At 43.0% G+C, this 22,329-nt stretch overlaps 1 protein-coding gene across 12 annotated transcripts in view; it reads right to left on the bottom strand.

The window, feature by feature from the left end:
• NARS2 (asparaginyl-tRNA synthetase 2, mitochondrial) overlaps window positions 1-22,329 on the bottom strand; it is a 50,388-nt gene that overhangs the window by 13,199 nt on the left and 14,860 nt on the right. For 9 of the 12 annotated variants that reach the window (XM_026063793.1, XM_026063754.1, XM_026063763.1 and 6 more), the window contains 5 exons: window positions 21,656-21,756; window positions 12,429-12,512; window positions 8,069-8,201; window positions 1,478-1,576; window positions 1,038-1,075 (listed from right to left, as the gene is read on the bottom strand). In XM_026063793.1, the coding sequence (XP_025919578.1) occupies window positions 1,038-1,075; window positions 1,478-1,576; window positions 8,069-8,201; window positions 12,429-12,512; window positions 21,656-21,756 (455 nt within the window). Of the gene's footprint in view, window positions 1-1,037; window positions 1,076-1,477; window positions 1,577-8,068; window positions 8,202-9,817; window positions 9,891-11,259; window positions 11,973-12,428; window positions 12,513-21,655; window positions 21,757-22,329 lie in introns of those variants that run through there. The other 3 variants (XM_026063778.1, XM_026063842.1, XM_026063836.1) reach the window with 3 other exon arrangements.

The raw sequence follows: 22,329 nt of genomic DNA, 5'->3' as shown, positions 1-22,329 counted from the left end.
ATATTGTTCCACATGCTTGGGTTGCGTGATCCTGCACTAATTTGATTGGAATTTCTCTCCAGTATAAGACCTGAGGCTCTCCAAAGCTGCTGCTTCTGTAAAAGGCCACAGGCCGAAGAGATGCATCACAGGCACAGGTATCCACTGTTTAACTGATACGTGTCAGCCAGGAATGCCCCGGATCTGCCAGCACTTGATGAAGATAGGGCGAGACAGAGATTGAGAGAGAAAGGGAGGGAGAGGGAGACGRGTTGGCTCACCCTCTGTTTCCTTGGACCACGGAAGAAGCTGAGTGTAACTCTGCCCCATCAGGAATATATCAGTTAGGTGCCAAAGAGAGAAGGAATAAACTGGGCAGAGAGATTCACTTCAGAGGTCTCCAGGGGTGCCTGTGCAGACAAAATGCACAGGGAGGATCTACCATGATCCTGTTGCCAGAGGGTGGCTGTTGCTGCTTAATAGGAAAACCAGTGCTGGGCTGAGCGGCCTGACAAGGTTTTTTGGGATGAATGCAGAACCTCCTCCTATTTGAGGAGACAGGAAAGGGTGGGAAGAGGAGATATTCTTGGGGGCCCAAGAAGGAAAGCAAAATCTCCTCTATTCTTTAGCATGTAGAGAACTGGAAAAAAGAGTAGCACAAGCAATTGGCAATAGAAAACCAAATAGGATTTTAAATAGTATAGAAGAGAGTTTCAAAAAAAAGGGAGCTGTTGGAGGGAGGGAGTGAAAGAAGGCAGCACACCAAAGCTGAAACCAAGGAAAAGAGTAAGCAAAGCTCAGCTCTGGTACATGCTGGAAGGATGATACCCTGGCAGAAAGAGGATCTGGTCTTGGGAAGAAAAAGCGAAAGGACAGCAGACGCAGATACCAGTCTCGTGCAGAGATGGAAGGGTGACCGACAAACAGCACAACGGGAATTGCAATTCATGCTTTTCAGAAGACATTGAATTGGGAAAGGAGAGAGAAGATATAAAAAAAGAACCCCCCCCCCCCCGCAAAAACACTCTTCCGGATCATTTTGGAATAGAAGTACTCACGTCACAAATCTCTTCTTCAGCATTTGTTCCAACCTGCCCTTGGTTAAAACAAGAAAAACAAAAATGTAAAGCTACAACTAAGAGTTCAGGGGCTCACTGAAAATGCAGAAAAGCCACCTCCCTCTAATTTCTGAGATGTAGGTCAAAATCCACCACCAGTCACTCAGTGCTGAAAGAATATCTGGCTTTTGGAGCTAAGTCAGAGGGAGCTAGATGATTTAACAGCCACAGTCGTGCCAAACACACTAGCTACAGAAAGTTGTGTGTCCTCTCTGTACTGGCCTGAACAATCACATAAGATCAGGCTGATTTTTGGCTTTTCATGGTTAGCTAACACAGCACAGCATATTTAAAAAAAAAAAAAAAAAAAGCCTCCCTATTGTCAAGAGCACCAAAAAGGCATAAAAAGGATTGCAACTCTTTCCTGTTGCACTTATTACCTTCTGTGCAGGTGCTATGTATTTATGAAAAAGCTCAACATCGTGAGGACATTTGGAGAGTACAGTACTTGTTGCTGTCTTGAAGAGATCCTCCATAACCTAACAGAGAAAATAGAAGTGCATGAAAATTTAACACTGTTTTATGTTCCAGACTCTAAGTAAAGCATGTTACACATCAGGCAAAGGGTACAGAAGGAGTTTCTGTCCTTTTACACGGTCAGACTGCACACGAAGGTACCAGTTTGCCAGTGCTCCTAATTAGCAGGCTTGCCCATAGCTGAGGAGGAATGGAACCTGTGTTTCTGCTATAGGTTAAGGCTTTCAGTGTCTGCTGATGGCTTCAATATCTTCAGTCAAATACGTCCAGTGAAAAAAGTACACCTAAAATATTCAAGCAGCAGCTCTCCTGGCTGCTGCCACAACCTCAGCAACCCCTGGCCCTCAGCCACAAATAAGCACATTATCACCATTTGTAGTGACTGGTCTCAGACTGATTATTAGTGAGAGACCTTTCCTGCAATGAGCAATTCTGGTTTTCTGGTTTGTTGTTACAACAGGCAGAACTAAAGAAAATAGAATAAATGTGTACTGGGTAAAGTCAGACAGATTTCAGCCAGCCAGACTCTGTACAGTAAGAGCAAAGCAAAGCAATGAGTAGAGTAAAGTTGAGGGCACATCAATGCAGGGATGTTTGAGAAATAAAAAACAAAGAAAAAGATGTGTTTTAATTTCCCTAAACTAATATGGATAAGCTAAATGACATTAATGTCCAATTTGGATATGCCTCTCCGTTAAAATGGACTTCACTCATGAAGAAATTAAACAAGTGCCACTTCGATTCTAAATGGAAAAAAGCACCCAAACGGGGCCTCAGTGCATTTTGATCATCTTGTTTAAAGAGTCATTTTCCTGTTTGGTTATGCAAAGCAGACCAAGACACTGGCTGTGACGCTGGCAAATGAGCTCCCTCGACTCCTCGTAGCCCCATGCCTCACGAAGCAGAGAGTCGATGCCCGGGGAGCACTGATGCTCACAACTTTCTCCTAAATTGCCCTCCTTACTCTCCTCTTCTTTGTAAGCAAGAGTGATGCAGCTTGACTATGTTTCATCTCAACCTGGGATGGGAGCAGGCTTTTTCCATTAAAAAGCAGCTCCTAAAATCCATGCACATTCCTGCTCTTTCTGTAGGCATAATGACTGTTTCAGTAATGGCAGAGTTGGGAGAAGCAAAGTATCCACCGATGATGTCCAAGTGAACAGGTCCTCAGACATGCCCAGGGGAGATTAATGGGGAAAAGATGAAAGCGACTTTTAGTCAGCAGAATCTGATGGAGAAGCAGGCTTCCGCTTCGCAAGAAACCAGTGTTACAGGGCAAAAAAAGAGAAAGATAAAGGAGAAAAGAAGCTGGGCTAGTGACAGAGCCAAGACTAGATTTCAGGCCTATTGTCCAAGTTCTCATCTTTAGAAGAACACACTTTATCACCTGTCCTAAACTACTGAAACACTGCTCCGTGCTGATGAGCAGCCTCCGCATGCCACCAGCCAAGAGAAGCTTGTAAATCAGCTCCTATTTTGATTCCTCTGGAGTCAAATGCAACTTTCAGACTCCTGCACGAATCTGGACCCTCTATTTAAAAAGAGAAGATCCAAATAAAGGAACAGCATTATCATATGCAGATGAACAGTTTTACCCCTACTGGTATTAAAACACAGAGGAAATGAAAAGCCAGCATTCCTGCTGCTGAGTGGCAAATAACCAAACAGCTTTGAACTTTCTTCAAAGTAGCTAGAAAAAGGCTTATGCAAATGAAATTAGAAAAGTTCTTGGCAATTCATCTGGTTTCACCCAGGCAGAGACGAAGGCATTTTACATTAAGCTTCCTCTTTCTAGAAAATGAAAGTATCATCTGGTTTTAGAAAAGCACGTTGTTTAATTAGCACTTTTTTTCCCTCACTGTGCGATAAAGTAACAATTAGGTTCCCACAGCATTCAACATAAGCAGCTTCCTCTTGTGGAAAAAAACTGTGGGTGGTATGGGAAAAACAATCTGAGAAATATTTCCAGGTTTGAGACTGAGGTTTTATCTTGGCAAAAAAGACAGACACGTGGGTTATGCATTGGCCTCCTCACTGCACTTACTCTTATTTATGCCAAATGTGTATTAGGCACGAACACTCAAAAAAAAAAAAAAGAACAAGGAAAAAAAGAACGAGCTCTCCAACGCAAAGAAGTTATGGCTTTAAGCAGATAATATAATGAAGGACTGAAAAATAGGATATATGAAAAAGGAGTGCAGAAGCATAGCCACTGGCTTGCTGGTTTGAGGGAGGGTGTGGGCTGCAGGGATCAGCCAACTGATCGGGTTTGAATGCATCCTGAAAGAAGCATGTTTGACAGGTGGCTTATACAGGGGAAGCCCTGGGAATCCCAGCAAGTAGCTTGTCTTAGAGGCAGGGCTCTCGTTGTCCCAACTACCATTAGCTTTCTTGCTTCATAATGAAAATGTGGCAGTTTTGCTGGTAGGAGGGCAGGCAAGGAGGATGAATGTGAAAGTTTTCCCTCATCTCTCCCAGGTTTTGCCTCTAGATGATTCTCACCTTTCAAAGAAGTTCAGCAGTATCAATCCTGGCCTCCCCTGATGTTGCTGTGGAACTTGCTGGAGGTCTCTGATTTGGATTAGGAGCAGATCCCAACTGCATCTTTTCATTTTGATTTGGGACTTTTGTCCCTACAACTTATTCTCTTCCCAAATAAAATTATGACCAGAGTTATAACAGAGAAAATGATCAATAATGCAGCAGTAAATGTCAGCAGCAGCAATCAAAGGTGCTGTGCGCAGCATGAAGGATCCAAATCATCTTATTATGCAAGACTTTTTCAAAAAAAAAAAAAAAAATCACAAAACTGCCAGTAGGGTTTTTGTCTAGGCATTTATCTGGGCTATGCATATCGATGCAGTGTAGACAACAAGGTATTTACATATCAAGCACCAACTGAACCATTATTTGTCACCTTCATGCTTGCTCACACATGCACAAAAGAAACTCACATCCGACCTCGATCATAAAGTTCATCTCTTGGACATATAACCAACAGCTCAGGAGCTAAATTTCTGTAGGGTGAGGGTCATTCTCACTGCTACATGGTAAAAAATGCAACCTGTGTTTGATATACACCTGTTGTAAAGGTAGGCTATGACCATGCAGTGTTGTTGCCCTGAATGCTGTTGCAAAACCATTATCTTGGAAAGCAGGCTTAGGATTCAAGTGGAGAATTTCTACTTCTGTAACAAAGAAAGCATTTGCCAGTACAACAGAAGCCATCTGTTTGCAAGGGATATCCTCTTTGCATCTGCTACAGTACACTGAATCTTTTAATCTATTAGCACCACTAAAACACAGTTAAAAAATAGCATTAGGATTMCAAAGTCAATCATTTCAAATAGGAATTGAAATGGCACTGAAGAGAAAGTACTCACAGTGCAAAGTATTCTGGAAACCAAACCACATCTACATATCATACTTGAGGTCCCTCAAACTGGCACCCAAAATCAGTGCTACTGTTGAGTCCGTTTCATGACTGAATTCCCCTTCTGTAAAATGGGGATAACAGTGCTGCATGTCACTGGGCTGTAATGACAGCAAATTAATTTTGAAGAAGTATGTAACAAGTGGAAGACAGTACTTTTGCCCTCAGAGCAAAGTTCAAATACTGTGTGTTATACTGTAGTCTCATCTTATGTACCTAGAGAGACAGCGGTGCTAGGATGCTGTTTTGTTATGTAGGAGTAACACAATGCATAAACTTCAAAAAGTGCCCTAGGCAAAATTTCCTTCTAGCATTTCCTAACTTTTCAGCATAAATGATGTTCTTTTACTATGGTTTTGCATGTGCATTTGATGAAATACAATAATGACTGCATCACATGGCCTCAGTCAGACTCCATTAGCATTATGAGTGAATTGGGATCCTTTAAATCCACTGCACTGTCAAGAAGGCTGAAAAGAAAAATAGACAATAATGACTTACAGATATGCTATGTGACGCAGCACTGAGGAGAGCCAGGGCGAGAGCCAGCTTCTCAGGGGACAGATGAGACTGGAGATCCTGGACTTCCAGTTCAGTGACTGGAGGGGAGATGGCTCTAGTGAGCCCAGCCTCTGTCATACAAGTTGGACCCCTTCTACTTTTCTAACCTGACATTCTCCTAATTGCCTCTGTTTCTCATTCAATTTGGGGGAAGAGTGCCTTGGGGCAACTTGACTCAACTTCTTGACTAGACTCTTCTGGAAAGAGGTCACAAAGGCCGCTCCTTACACACACCTACCTACACCCTATACACTGAAGTAGTAATAATATCACCTAGTCATTCAGCATGGAGTACTGTGCTGAACACACTGAACAGGATGGGACTTTCCACAGAAAGTATTGTGCAACCAGTACTGTGAGAGTTTAAGCTTCTTTGTAGCACTCAAATACATTTTGACACAGCACCAATATTTAGACTACAGGATCAAGACACGTTAGACTTCATAAGAACTRGGCTACTAATTTAGGAACAACTGAACACTGCTGTCTGCAATTAAAGCAGGAAAAAGGCCATCGCTCTCAGATTCCTTCATACTTAAGTATATTTAACTGCGTTACTGCTCTTTTTTTTCGTGTTATTTTCTAAAGAAAGCTATATTACTTTTGGAGCTCTGGTGAGAGAAAGATCTCAAGCCTCAACAGAGAATGGTAAGCATGCATCTTTTAGCAAGGCTCTTCTGTACCCTTTAATGGTGTACAAGCAAATATTTCAAGATGTTCCTGAAGAAGCTGAGCATTCCCAGCACACTAACTTGCTGAAGTTGGAGGTATTCACTCCAACTGTTGAACRTAAATTTTAAAAATAAGTTAAAATGTTAAGCAATCCAGCTCTTTATGCAAGGACAAAGTTCAGATACTAAATCTGGCCAATAGCCTCCAATGCTTTCAACTGGGCATTTTTTACCAAACAAAAAGCTTGCAGATGACAACAAACAGGCAAACTGTCCAACAGGCAGCTACTTGAGAGAACATTAAATTTAGGTCAGTTATGTGGAGAAAAAGAAACTTAACTTAGGCTTTAGAGCAGCTGTCAGATCTTTTTTTAATAGATTGCCCAATGATTTAAAAATAAACAAAACAGGAACTCTACTTCTCTAAGTGAGAACATCACAAAAGTAAGCATGTTGCAATTTAGACTTGCTATGCGGAATGCAAAACTGCAATTGCTAGAATTTCTGTTATAGGAAAGGATGACTGTCAAAGACTTTGGGTTGGGGGAAGAAGAGAAAGAGGAGAGCACAAGTCTGAGACGTCACAAGATGTTTAGCAACAGTAAAAATAAAAATACAACAAAGGCCCTATACTTTCCAGAACAATTCTCAAATCTAGTTCTCTGAATCCTCTGGACTAACTGGCTATACTTCACAAGCCAAGAAGCTAGGATTCTCAGCAAAAGAGTACAGAGATGTTTATGCTGTGTCCAAGGGCTCAGATATCCCTTAATAGAAGTCTCTGCTTATTATGCTAGATAAAAGCAGTGGAGCTTTCAGTTAGCTCCTGATTGCTTAGAGAAATGGGGGCTCAGGAAGTTAAGGCATAGATCATACCATATGTCTAAGTTTAACAATACACAAAGATGTTTTTGAGAAAAGGAGAGAGAAAAGAAAGATCAGGATATTATTAATAATGGAGGACAAGGACTTCCAGTGGCTCAGCCCACACAGCCCAACGCCTTGCAGGTGTCCAAAAATAAGTGCAGAAGCAGCGCCATCACACAAGAGACAGGATATGTCAGCTTTGGTGTCAGGCTATGTCAAGTAGGCCTGATTCTGCAGACCGCATATGATTCAGGGTGCAGAAACACCCCCTGGATGTTATTTTATACTTGTGTAGCCAGTGCCTCTGGTCTTCTTTTTAGGATATTTCTGCAACAGTTCTCCAAAGAATTTATCTGATATACGAGAGTGCACGTGGATGTTTACTCACGAGTCCTACTGGGCACAAGCTGGCTCATGCTGAGCCTAGTAAGATGCATTAGCCTCCATCATGTGGTTAACCTGCAACCAAGAGGTCAACCCTGGATAATCAAGAGCTGACTGTAAGCATTTTAGTCTTCTACTAGAGTCATGGTGAATACTGCCTGCCAGGAACTGCTGTTTCTACTTTAGATTTCAACGCAGAATTACAGGAGCTCTTTACAGAGCACACTGAGGGACCCATTACACAAACTACTCAGATTTACTGGAGAGGTGCTGAGGTTTTGAAGGGGAGAGCGCCACTTGTTAGCACCAATCAACATACCATGCACATTTACACATCTCCCGGCAAGGGCGCAAAGCAGTTCAGACTGYGGCTGTGTTCACACCTATCCCTTCCCTCCCAAATCCCCTCTGAGGCCTCTGCTCTGCTGAGTGAACCCTGATCCTTGGGAAGTCCCTGTGTCCCCAAACAGGCTCGCACAAGGTAAGATGAACTGCAGACTCGGTTGAGGGCAGGCAGCACAGCTAAGGGAGGAGGAGGTTTTGATACTGGTTCCACATACGCATTTGGAGATACCCACCTGCATGATGTCCTGGAGGCTTTCAGTAAAGGACAGTTCGGCCTCTACCATATAAAACTCCGCCAGGTGCCTGCGACTCTGGGAGTTCTCAGCTCGAAACGTCGGGCCAAAGGTGAACACGTGGGTAAAGGCCCTGCAAGGCAACAAGAAACTGGTTGGTCAAGCAATACAGTCAGGCCCAGCACACAAATGAGTCCCCTATACTAAAACCCCTATCCACAAACTCACTTTTCTCCTAAGATCTAGAAATGCTCACATTTCCATTTTATCTTTGACCAGTGTAATGGCACTGCTGTGTACGCTGCCATTGTTACGTTCCTTCATTGGGGTGAGAAGAGGGGCTACTCAYACCCCTCCACGACTAAGTGAGGCTGCACAGACCTTGTGCAGCTTTCACTGAACATCGTTTATGCTCCGGACACTTTTTGTGACAGTCTGGGAATAAAAATTAACATTCTGCAGAACTGGAGGAGTGCTGGGATGTCACACCAGTCAGGACAGCCAGGCTCCCCTTGTCCACATCACATTTGTTAGGCTGCAGATCCAACGTTGATAGGTGCCCCGGAGCCTACTGCGCCTGAGAAGGTCCCACACCTGGTATTGCTGGACTCACACTAGCACTTAGAGGGTGCTGGTAAAGTCCAGCAGGACGGATGTATGGAGTATAGCTTGCAGTCCCCCTCTAGTGGCAAGACCAAAGTTTATTGCTGAAGGTGCCTGAGAGATAATGAACTTGGCTCTTTCCACACAACTAAAGAGGCTCCAAATAAATGTGTCCCTATTATAGAGAATGGATTTGGGATAGCATCTTATGTAGAAGCAACCAATGCACTTCCTATTGTGAAACTATTTTTCCAGCAACCTTATGGGGAGTCTGTTTAAGTATATTCTCTTGTTCTGCACTCACATCAAGCTACATTACACAGGATATAAAAACCTTCTCGATTCCCCGCTTCCTTCACAAAAATCCTTCTCAGCAAACAGCAGCTACCTTTAAAGTTTTATTTTTACCATGGTGAAGTTGCACTCCATGCAAAACCTTCTACATTGCAGGCTACAAGTGCAAGGCTCCTGGATATCCTACTGCCTGAGAGAGCTTCCAGAACAGATGCCGTGATAGCTGTCTCTCCTCCCACACTGCAGGGGAGGTAAACCACGGCTGTGGACAGAGAGAGCTGTTTCAGAAAACCCATGGACTGGGCAGCTGCTCCCTTCAGTACATCTTCAACCTGCCATTATTTTTAGCAGTAGGTGGCATGCATGAGAAAAAGAACCTGATGGGGATTAAGCTCAGTTTAATGCTCATGAAAGGATGTGAGCAAACTGCTGGTGTTGTCATTTAACTCACATCTTGTAATCTTACAGCTGAAAAAGGAAGTTTGCTGGAGTTTCTGCACAGAGTCATTCTGCTACCAAAAGTTATGTTTTTCCTTTGTCCTTTATGGAGGCGTTYGTGCTACAAATAAAGGAACACATACATTCTGGTTCACTCATCTGTTCCTTAATGTCACATGACTGCTAAAGGTTATGATCTAAAGAAGCAGCAGTTTCGTTTTCCTTGAGTTGCTAGCAGTAAACATACTAGAAGAAAGCTCTAATAGGAATACACAGTTTGTCTGTAGGTATCTTTTCCCCACTGGCTCTGCTTTCCCCGTTCTCCCAAACACACTTTCTACCTTTACTTTCAGAGCTCTTTGTTCCTGTACCTTGCACCCTCTCACACATGATCACAACACCTTTGGTGCTAACCTCTGCTGCTCATTTGCTGGATTTTGCAGCAAACATCTTTCATCAAGCAGCATTTCTGGCACGTATCTTTTCCCTCTGCTGCCTTTGTGGCTTGATGGGATGTCGCTGTAAACTTCTGCCGTCGCTTAATCATCCTCCTTTGAACTGTCCTTTGCCTTAGTGTCTATAAAAACCTCAGCAATGTTTAGATAACTGATGTACCACAACTATTGCTCACTGCACAGGTCAGTATTATCTCATTAGATCCTTGTGCTCTCCCATCTGCAGCCATCTGTCGTCTTGGGTTATGGAAAAATTAGTGTTCTTCCTCATAAGGTCTTTTTGTTATTTTTTCATGTTCTTACAGCACCTGGCACAACAAGGTCTTGGATCTAAAGCTTAAGAGCCTCAACTGCTATAGCAATACAAACAACAAATATGAAACAATGAGTCACTCACCCCAAATTGTTTAATGTTTAAGGCAGAACTGGTCAAAAACTTTTTTGCCATGGCACTTCAGAGGACAGAAAGGCTGGTCTGCAGTAGGAAACAGGAGCTGCAGGCCCTCCTGTCACCCACGCCAGGGTTTCAGTCTTTTGCTAAAATATTTCAGTTTGGGGCTCTTCAGTTAAAGAACAAATTTTCCCTAAATAAATCAGTTTAGTCAGAAGTTCAATTTATGACTAGACCAGGACTGGACAGAAGACAAAATATTCTGAAGAGCTTGTAAATGCAGAAGTACACACCCAAGACTGTTCGGTTTGATGTGCAGGTCTCCAACTTCTCCCCGACATGGAGTTCTCAAAAAGCAACACTTAAAACTAATGTGTGACACCAGCTGGCGAGCAGGAGATCCCCTCCCACAAAGCAGCAGTCTGGCTTCAGCAAGGCACGTTTTCAATGCCTGTCCAGGCACAAGCACTTACACTTCAGTAAGTATAAGATACTGTGGCAGATTAGAGTCGCCAGCAATACAGGCTGCTATGAATGTCAGCCTAAGTATGATGTCTAGGTACTTATCTTCCAAGGGGCTCAGTGGCTGCAAGATATCTAAAAAACTAAAAGAAAAAAAAAAACAAGCTAAAAAAAATTATCCGTTGCTTCAAGACGGCGACTGTGGTCAAGCACTTCACTGTCACAGCTGAATTTTGTGCTGCAAGAATAAAGCTTCTTTCTGCCAGAGACGGACCTTTTAGGGAGGCAAGGCAAGGCAGAACAACTCCCACAGGCACCGATTTCAGAGTCTTCTCTCAGTTCCAGGCATCCAGCCGAAACCGATCTTCTCTAACATATACACTGAGCATCATGTATGTTTGCAAAACAAACTACTGGTGCCGCCACTTGATGGACTATCACAAGGTGCAGCAGGGATGAGGGCTTTGTAATAGCCCATAACAAATTTGACTGCCTACCCCTTGGAGGGAGAAGAAAGAAAAAAAAAGGGGGGGGGGCAGAAAACCCACCTCATCTGGGGTGAAGGGAGGAACCATTCATTTCTCAGGCTGATTTTAAAGGAAAAAAGATAGACGCAAATTCACCAGAATCCTGGGACCTTGTCAAAGGGAAACCAGCCAGACATCATGCTGGCAAAGTGATCMAAGGAGGGCAGTCAATGCAAGTCATCTGTTAATGGTAATGCAGCACTGATCAGAGGCTTTGACAGAATAGGGAAAACATAGTAAAGATACATATAGTCAATGTTATCTACTCTATGCTTGAGCAATTATTTTTCATCTAGGCATTCATACCATGTTTACTGTACTCTGACATTCAAGGCATTAAACAAATACATGTTATTCAAGCCTGACCTTTATTTGCACTGCATCTGCTATTAAAAAACATATCTGTGATTTGATACACTGCTGCATCATACTGAGCATTTACCAATATATTAGAAAACAGAGTGACCAGAGCTGAATCTGCACTAATTTCATGGTTGTGAGGGTAAAAGCAGTCATTTTGTTCTGTGTGCATTCAGCACCTAGCACAATGGAGCCTTAGTCCAGGGTTGTGACTCCTATGCTCTATGATGCAAATAATTAATCATTTACATTCCCAGACCTTTGTAAGACTTCCAGCATTTAAAAATAACTTGAAAATGCTGGCTTAGTCTCCAAAAGTGCCTCAGCCAGTTGGGGTTGTGGGCACTTGAGAGCCTTTCAGAAATCCGTAGTGCTAACTCCTCATCTCCAACCAAAGCACACATAGAGGAGAAGGGGGGGGGGGGGAAATCTGATGAGCTCTTTTCCTTAGTCATTACAGGCAGGGCAGCAATGTCTGTCACATTGTCCTCGTATGCGGTACCAAAGAATACAAGAGAGGCTTTGAAATGAGTCCCTTTGCACTCAGCTTCCTCCAGATCCGAGCTCTGGACAGCAAGTCCAAGTGCGCTCATGCAGTTCACAGGCACTGCCGGGGCTGACAGCAAAAGGAGGCACAGAGCCGCTTCATTAATTGCTCCCTTTCTGAGACTGTATTTTGTTCTATCCAGTTCTCTGGGAAAATCTGAGAACTGAACGTGGAGGCCAATGTAATATCCACAGCATTCCCTTTGACATGCTGAAAYGTTGCAACAGCCAGCGCCCCGACCTGTAAAATGCTGAGCTTGCTTGCCCCAACCCAGTTTAGTCACCTTCTAGAAACAGGTCTGGGAGAATCCCTTCGAAAGCAGATAGGCGTGCTTGCACGCTTTGCTGGATCACAGACGTCCTCTGCACTGAAAATAAAGATAGCTGGTCGAGGCTCATTCTTAACAAGCTGCATTTGTGATCTCCATTCCCTTTCCTAAGGGGAAAGGTCCCCTTTTTCACCCCTATTTTACAGGCTACTAAAACACTCTTCAAAACCAGTTACCTCTCCCCTTCGAGAGTGTTACCCCACACAGAACATAAGCTCATTTCATTCAAACTCATTAACAATTAATTATTAAGGTGGAGATAGAAACCAATAGAGAAGTATAAAGTATCTATGCCCAAAGCTTCTTAAGATCACCCTTTTAATTAAACCCATGCAATACTTGTAGGCCTGAGTGTCTCTGCCTTACTGGCAATTTTTACACTGCAATTCAAATATAATTAATTGTGCTGATGGTTCTCGAGCCAGGAAAAGGACTGCGCTCTTATTCTGCGAGCCAGGACTCCACGCTACTACCAGGGGTAATAGAGACTTATTTGTGCTGTTGAACCACAGGGATATAACCCCGAACAAGGCTATTAATCAAGAAGATGCAACTCCTGCATAGTCAGCCTACAGCCTATAGCAAGGTCACACAACATGTTAGTGACACAGCTGGAGACAGGAGCCAGTCCATGCGACTCAGGGCTAAGTACTAAACCACACACATAAATGCAGCTATTTGTTTGTACTGTGCCCTCATTCTCATCCCGAAATACTACAGGTGTCTGCATAAACACAAAAGGAGTGATCACTCTGAAGAGGTCTGCAGCGAAGAGTTAAGCTGGTAGGCGATTTGTGCCAAGCTGGAGCCAATTCTTATCTTTGGCCACTCTAAATGAATCCAGCATGTGACCCTTCAACACAGTACATTCCCTCTCACTGTGGTCCACCAGCACCCACATGCTTAAAAAGTTAGATCAAAAGAAAGCCTAGAAACAATGGTTTTAAAGCTAAAAGCAAAGCAATGCATGACATCAGCAGAGGAGAAGGAGGCGAGGAGAGCAAAGTGATCCTAAACCCCAGGAGCTTAGCTTTGCCAGCCACAAGGTCCTTCCCCTTGGGAAGGGAAGAAATTACTAAAACAAACCATTTTATTTAATTCCACTGTATTCCGACATGACCGGATTCATTTTGCAGGTCTTCAGCACAGAGGGCCTGTCCACTCCATCGAAATAACCTGATGACTTTGGTCCATGGGCAGGAGCTGAGACATCACCACCTGTCTCAGCTGTTGACCCAAGGACAACTGCATTTCAGGGATGCCAAAATTTGTATCTTGAAAGATGTTCTGGCCTGACACAAGCAGGCATGCGCACGCAGAGAACACATTCAAACCTACTGATCCAATGCCTCCAGGGCCCAGTTTTTGGAGGAGCTGGAAACCCAGTTCTCCAAATGCCGTAGGTGAGGTATGGCTGCCCAGCAGCTTGGAGAAGAGGGAGAAGGTTTTACTTTCTGGAGGTGGGCAGATTATGCTAAAATGAAACTTCAGAGTTGGATGAAACACTTGTTTTTTGAAAACATATTTCATGTTTCCTCTGTGTAAAAATAGTATTACCATTACTATTGTTTGATGGTTTGGATTTTGCACACTGAAAATGTTCACATTTCTGTTCAAAAAGAAAAAGAGGGAGACCGACTGATTTCTATCCAGAAAAAAAAAAAAAAAACCCACACACAGAAAAATGAATTTTAAAAGATTCCTCACAGAGCATACCACTCCCATCTGCCCTCTTAGAAACGACAGATGTGAAACGCTGCATCGCAGCAACACAGGGCTCTTACAGCAGCATGTGAGGTTTAGGTCCGGGCAGCAGAGCTGAGGTGCTGAGTGCTAAGGTTTCAGTCCATGCTGTGACAAGATGCGACTGCACTTCCTTCTGTAGGCAGCCAAAAATAAATACATAAATAAAAAAAAAAGAAAAACAAACGCTGTCTAAGTTCCCAGACAGAGATGGGGAAGTGCCAAACTTCCACCCTCGCCAGACTGAACTGAAGCGAGGGAGCAGTTTCCTGCGGTGTGACTGCCCACGGGCAGAGCCCTGCACCCCTGGGTGGCAGCACCCTCCCGCCGCGCTCTGGGGCTGCCTCTCCCACCGCCGGGTCCTCTGCTCTGCACGGGCTCCCGTAAGGACTAACGGAGAAGGTGGGATGAGAGCCCTCTCCAGGCCATCTAAACTCGCTTGCTAAAAATCCGCTCGAATAACTAAACGGCAGCAACGTGACCCATATTCCATAAATACTTGGCAAAACACTCCACGCTTTGTTTACTAAGCCTCATAACACACCTAGGCATTATATTGCTAGTTTACAGATGGCAGGAGAATAGGGCAAAACAGAGACACAAAGGAAACGTGAGTTAAAGCCATCGCTTCTGCTCCAGGCTCAAAGATCTCATCAGCCTGGTCTTTATGAAACTCTGTTCTAACTGAAGTCAATAAAACTACAGATTAGCAATGATAACTCAAGCTGGGCTGATGAAAGCTGCCACAGTAGTAAGCATTTATTCAAATAACCATTTCCCATGCCCTAGCTAACAGAGACCTTCCACAAAGGAATGATACAAAATGTTTCAAAGTTTTAAATAAAACAGGGAGCAAAGATCTCTTTCAAAACTTAATCATTGCAGWGACTCCTACATTAAGCCATAAAAATGTACTAGCAGAAAGGAGGAAAAAAAAAAAAGAAAAAAGCAGTTGTGTTAAATCTTTTCTCTTTCAGAGTGGAAAAAACATGTGTTGTCCACAAACTGCATTATAACAGCTTTAAAGATTTTTCAGTTTTCCTTCTTTTTTTTAAACACAGTCCATTCTTTCAGATAGACACTGGCTCTACTAACTATGCGAATATGAAATCCCAGCCAGAAACTACATCTGTGGGTGCATTACTGCATAGAGAGAGTCATGGTTCAGGCCACATTTCAAAGTTTTTTGGTAGCTCTTTAAAATCTCCAGGACCTCAAATTCTAGGGTAACCAAAGAAAGTAAATCTGTCCTAAATACCAAAAAAAAGTATTAAAAGCTATATTAAGGGCAACACTTTCCAGCTATGACATGTATCCATATTCTACTTTGTGTGCAACAACTGTAAGCCTTCGAAGAAATCCAATACATATATTGCTGTCGGATTTGTAAACCTGTTTTAAGGAAAGCTGTGGAAGAAAACAGGGAGGTAGCTGCCTGCCTTAATGTCTCATACCGGAGCCAATTCTTGGGGCGCATGCAAGGATTTCAGGTACATGGCTAAACCACAGCAAGTCTCACCACACTCTGTGTTTCTCACAAGGGAATTACTCGCTCCCCCATCCCAAAAAAGTGGAATGGACCAACAACATATCCATTCAGACTGTAAAGCTTTGACCAGCCAACCGACCCTAGGCTCAGGCTTCTACCTACAAACCCCATGTATTCTGCCTCCCAGTAACACAAAGTCGTTAGCAATCACTGCAGCAATCATGAACCAGACTGAAGCATGCAGTAATTGATTAAAAACAGACATGCCACGGTTGCTTTTTATAGCTCCAATTAAATGTCAGTCTAATTAATGGAAGTTAGTGTGCTAATTATAAGTCTGTGTTGTGAGTCACACTCAAACAAATGTTGTGCAAGAAATGTTAGAGGTTTTTTTTTTTTAAGGGATCCAAGATAAATAATTACACTCTCATTTGTTAATTCTTAGCAATAGGAATGCTATACAACTAGACATCATTTCTGCAGCTGCATTCAAAAATATTTAAAATTGTACAATGTAGAGCAAATATTTGCTTGAAGACACTGTAATGTTTCATCATTAACAAGTTATTTTGCAACCAAATTTTAAGGCGGCATTTTCCAGACTCCTGAAAGCAAAGCATCTTTTAAGGAAGAAGGCCTCAAATACATTTCTTTTCAATTCTGCACTGTCTTCTTGTAGCGAAGGGCTACAAAGATGATTAGGGGACTGGAGCATCTCTCTTATGAGGAAAGGCTGAGAGAGCTTGGCCTGTTTAGCTTGGAGAAGAGAAGGCTGAGAGGAGATCTTATCAACGTGTACAAGTATCTGAAGGGAGGGTGTCGAGAGGATGGGACCAGACTCTTGTCAGTGGTGCCCAGCGACAGGACGTGAGGCAACGGGCACAAACTGAAACACAGACACTTCCATCTGAACATGAGGAAAAACTTCTTCACTGTGAGGGTGACAGAGCACTGGAACAGGTTGCCCAGAGAGGTGGTGGAGTCTCCTTCTCTCGAGATATTCAAAACCCGCCTGGACGCGATCCTGTGCAACATGCTCTAGGTGACCCTGCTTGAGCAGGGGTGTTGGACTTAGACGATCTCCAGAGGTCCCTTCCAACCTCAGCGATTCTGTGATTCTGTGATTCTTGAACACCAAACCAAAATAACTCTTTCCCTTTCTTCTGTCCTTCAAAGAGCAGTGAAATACCAGCATTTTAAAAATGAAATCAGTGCCATTTAAATGAACATGAATTTTGGTGCTTTCAGCTCTCTGCAAACTCAGACACAGCTAAAGCGGTTTGGTTGAGTCACACTTTTCAGAGTCTCTCTGCAAACAAAAGAGCCAGTTGCAGGATTGCAGAGAATATCTAGAATAGGCAGAACAGTAGAGAAATCCACGATGGTTGAGAAACCAGACGGATGCGCTTAAGGAGATGGGAGTGGGATTAATTATGTTCCAACTACATCAGGTTTGATAGCTAGACATTCACAGGCAGATGTCAGTGTGAAAGGCTGAGATTTTAGTTTAGGCAGAAAAATATAGGTCCTGGGGAGAGCCACTGAACTGAGAGCGAACTAGAGAGATGATTCATGAAGATAGTCTTGTGGATGAAATTGGTGAAGAGGAAAATGAGAAAGAAGCCAAGAATGAATTYAGAATTACAGAATAATTCAGGCTGGAAGGGACCTTGGGAGGTCTCTAATCCAATCTCCTGCTCCAAGCAGAGTCAGCGATGAGATCAGACCAAGTTGCTCAGGGCTTTACCCAGCTACATCTTGAAAAACTCCAAAGATGGAGAGCGCACTATCTCAGCAACCTGTTCCAATGCTCAATTGTCCCCTTGGTAAAAATATCTGCCTTATATCCACTCAAAAACTGTTGTTTCAATTTATGCCCCTTGTCTCTTGTCCTCTGCCTTTCATCATTGTGGAGAGCCTGGGTCAGCCTTCTTGATAACCTTGTAGGTATTAGAAGGCTGCTATTAAGTTGCCCCTAAGCCTTTTTCCCAATTGCAGGGAACTTCAAGAGAAAACAAGACAGACAACAGAGGAGAAACTTTCTGAGGGATTGATAAGAGCAGAAACGGAGCTAGGGAGGGCAAGGAAGGAGGAGAGAAAGAACTTATTCTGAGACTTAAGGAGGGGATAGACCCCAGAGCTTTTAGAAAGAGCAGTTTCAGTCAAGCTCATGATGCAAAAGGCAGAACAGACGGTGCCTGGCATGAAAAAAGGGAAAAGGAAAAAAAAAAAAATCAATGCAATGTTGAAAGGTTGAAAGGTGAGAAGCAGGTAGAGCTTATGGGAAGTGCAGATGGGTGAAAGGAGAAAAATTAAGTGAAACCAATGAGCTGTACTTCTTGGCAACAATTGTTTTTGGCCRACTACAGTGTGCCTCTGAATCATCATCAGCTGTCACAGGCCCTCCAGCTGAGTTCAGGTCCCAAAGGGGCCCTTATCCTCACAGGAAGATCATGGGAGGAAGAAATCCCACAAGGACTGGGGACTTCACAGCAAATTAATAACATTTAAAACCAGTTATCAGGACGCACACAGTCCTAGAAACTTCTACCACTTTTACCAGTTACTGACTCATCTGAGATTTAGAAGACTAAAGGGAAGAGCTATATTACTGAATAAAGACCTTTCTAGAGAGCTTAAACAGCCTGGAGATTTATAGCAGCTGACAATGATTCAGACACACAGAGCAGCCGACCTAGATGCCGTCACTGCAAAGATGAAGTATGATGAAATGAGAAGTTGTGCCAACTAGGCCGTTCATGTCATATTGAGAGACAGGACAAACTTCCCTGACCTTGCCTTCAATAACAGGCATACACAGCACAGCAGATAGTCAATAAATGCGGGAACAACCCTCTTCCCATTTTTCCCTGCAGAGAAAAAGGGTAGAGACTCTTAAGTCATAAAAGGCTACTTTACTTCTGTTATTAGAAATAGCACCAAGCAGCCCTGTCATGACATACAGCCTTCAGTTCTGGGCAACACACAGGCACTCAGACACAATAGTAACAGTAATGTCCTGTGGACTGTAAATGAACTCTCAGCAAGAAAAGCAGAAGATTTGGGTCCAGACAGATCTGTTAAGTCTATCTCACACCTTCCCTGTCCACACTTTTCCAACCACAGTTTGGAGTCTGATCATGAGCTCTCTAAACTAAAAGCTAGCTCCAGAGAGACATGACTGTCTACCTAGTTGTCTTTCTGTCCCCCCACTAGATAAACATCTGAATAAATTCCTCTCTGCTTCTCAACTAGCCTGCTCCACCCCTGGTTTCTAATGGACTTCCGAGGAATCTGTTTGTGAACTCTTCCTTCCTGCAGCAAGTGACAGCCAGATGTGGGCCCAGGCTCAATGCAGAAGGGCCTCCCAAGCATTTTTCACCTTGGTCTCCACCCAAGTTCTCAGGAACCAGTTGTTTCTGAAAGCCTTGAAAACGCAGCAAGTTAATATTTTTATTTAAGTTAAAAAGAGTTTTTGAAGAATAATTCCTTTTCTGGGCATAAAAAATTTAGTCTGGCTAAAACAGAAGAGAGAGAAAGGGTTAATTTCACACAATCCAGTCCAAAACACAACTTGTGAGTGTTCTGGCTGTTTCATTTACTGAGAAGACCAGAACTTTTCCATTTTGTGGAGTTTGCTATTTTGAAAATATCATTAGAATGCATTCATTTGCCAAGCAGTTCTGATTACTATTATGTACCTGCATTATCTGATCATGTAGAGTCCTGTTCAAAGGCTAAGACCCAAACTGCTAGGCTATGTACAGGAAACGACAAATAAAAGCCTTGCAGTATCTAGAGGGTTAATACCTTAATTCAACTGTGATGCATCACTATGGTGCTTCTGCATCCAGAAGAGCTTCTCGCTTGATCTATTTTCGAAGACCGAAGCAATTCGATAGCACTTCAGCTCTAGGCCTCAAAAACTTGTTGTGCTTAAATAAAATAAAAAAAGGAGCAGGTTCACAGAACAGCTATGCCCCACCGTGGATAAATACAGCTTATCTAAATTTAGATGGCACTGGATCCATTTAAAATGCCTGGAAGAACAACATGCTATTGTAAAATACGAGCATGAAGATGTAATACAATGTACTGCATGCTGAAGAGCATTGCTTTTTTACCCATTCTGAGAGAACAAGGTGCACCTGAGTGATATCACTGGAAGAATATTTAGCAGACAGCTCCTGCATACACCCAGTTTAGCCTTCCATTCTATCCCAGAACAGGCTGTGTACAATTTAAAGGGAGCAGACTGATGTACCAGAGTGAGATTGTATTTCAAGTTAATCATTACAATCCATACTCTTCCTTTGGACTTATTTGATTTGTGGAATTATATCCTTCATTAAAGGTCACAAGGCATGAAAGTCAATTAAGTCTCACACATACAAACGCATGTCACGCCATCTTCCTGGAGAGATGCAAAAACTCTGTCATCCCTACAGTTAAACAAACCTTTTGCTCATTAACTTCTTGCAGCTAATGTCTGAGATGATGTGTCAGCCTTTGGCTGCCAAATGATCTGTGCTCCTGTCATAGCTGCCAGGGCACCGCATGAGAGTATGTCAAAAACATCCTGCCTATCAAGAAACATTAGCTTGAACCATTGAGCTTAGCATGGTCTCAGCTGTCCAAGGCTGTCTAGGTGGTCTGAGAAGAGACACCATTTCTCAGAAAGAACAAGCCAGGCAAAAAACAGCTTTCTGTAGAACTTCATACCTTTWGATTTGAAATCAAAGCTTCCCCTTTGAACAGGGCTACAATTTCACTGGACCTATTTACCAACAAACAATTAAACTCTACAGCAGTGATTAAAGAAAAACAGCTAAATATTTATAATTCAGGTCTCAACACTGTATTTGAGACATTGACAGCAACTTACACTAAAACTATTAGAAATATTCATTAGAGTCCACATGAAAAGGCAGGTCTTCCAACTTCTTACTGCATTTTCTAAAGCTAGGGTTTCAACCCTCTCATCTTCAGGACATTTGGACTGGACAATAACTGTCACTTCAAAAGGAGGCTTGTATACCCTGTAGGTGCATGAAGAACCCCCTTGGCAAGTGGCAAATTGACACAGTGCTACCTGCTCAAGAACTGGCCTCTAATAGGCTTGACCATCAATTCAACTGATAGACAGCAACTTGGCTCAAGTACCACATCTGAGGAGAACCCACACTGTAAGTGCTCAGGAAACTGTGCCTTCAGTTAAGGGACTGTGCTGATTGAACTCCATCTGTTTAATGTGCTGATTAATTTATTGTGAAAACTCAGTGTAGATGAGGATCAAATCTACTAATCAAAGGGAACTGTGGCTCTGAGACTGTGACACTTTCACCCCTAACAATCTCAGTGAAACATTAACATTAAAGCTTAAGGATAATTTTTCTTTTAACATCAACATTAACTATTTGACTGGGATGACTTCAGCAGCTGGAATGAACAAATCATCAAGTGTAAAAGCCATGAAACAGGAGAAATGAGAATTGGCTGAGGAAGAAATACAACAGGAAGACTGAAGGAGACAGAAAAGGAAGACTGGGAAGAAAGGACAAGGAGAAGAAAGGAATGCAATAGCTGAAGTGAAAAAGAACTTCTCACTGAGAGATGGCATATGTGAACAACAACAAGACGACGACAGTTAAGGTATTACAGTTATTGGTAACAGTCACACAGTCATTCCCAGTCATATACTGCCTTCAGTCTTCATCCCATATTCCGAATCTCTGGCAAGCAGAGGGAGATTCCTATTATTAAAAGCTRGTTCATAGACCAAAATTCAAAAGCAGTCCGACTTTCCCCTGGCTAGATGGGACCCTCCCACCAGTGTTGCTCAATTTGTTTTTGGCACACACGTGGCAGATACCTAACGGTTACCAGTGGGGCAAAATCACCAACAGAGAAGACTCCACAGATCCAGCCAAAAAATTCTTGTTTTGCTCACCCTGCCATCACTTCCAAATGGAGCTGGCCAGAGACTGTCAGGAAAGCCGGCACATCAAAGAAATGGTTCTTTTCTGCAGGTTCCTTTGCTTCATTCAATGTCTGTAAGTAAAAAAATGCACAAGTCAGACTATGTGTCTGATTAAAGAGCACAGCTCCTGCTTATTTTCCCTTTTCCACTCCCCCCCCCAAGAAATTCCATGAGATTCAATCCAAACACCACTGAGACAGGATCCAACAATGTGGAAAGTCATAACACAATGTTCCCCATCTTTGCTCAGATGGTTTTTAGAGCCTGTTAGCAAACACATTCAAGCAAAGCATATTAAAAAACCCACAAGATAAAACACTCCTGGGACCTTCCCTTTCTTGGGGTCTGATGCAATTAATGTGGCTGCACAGTGAAAAGCTCTATGCTAAATGGGGAAAGCCACAGCTTACACCTCCTTTTTCAGTGACTTACGAGGATACAGGCTGAAGGTATCAGAACAAGTTAGTGAACCGTGGCACCTACCACCAGTGTCACCAGCAAAGCCTGGACTTGCCAGAGCAGAGAAAGGACGTGCAGTTGCTTCAGCCATTGCTCAAACTAATGGGGATTGTAAATCAGATCCTCGACAATCAGTTATACCAGTTCAGCTGAGGGGAATTAACTGGTTAAACTGACAGAGCTTC

Source organism: Apteryx rowi, unplaced genomic scaffold (genome assembly GCF_003343035.1).
Source record: "Apteryx rowi isolate R43461 unplaced genomic scaffold, aptRow1 scaffold_101, whole genome shotgun sequence".
In the NCBI taxonomy this organism is placed as follows: Eukaryota; Metazoa; Chordata; class Aves; order Apterygiformes; family Apterygidae; genus Apteryx; species Apteryx rowi.
This window is presented reverse-complemented; position numbering and strand designations above follow the sequence as displayed.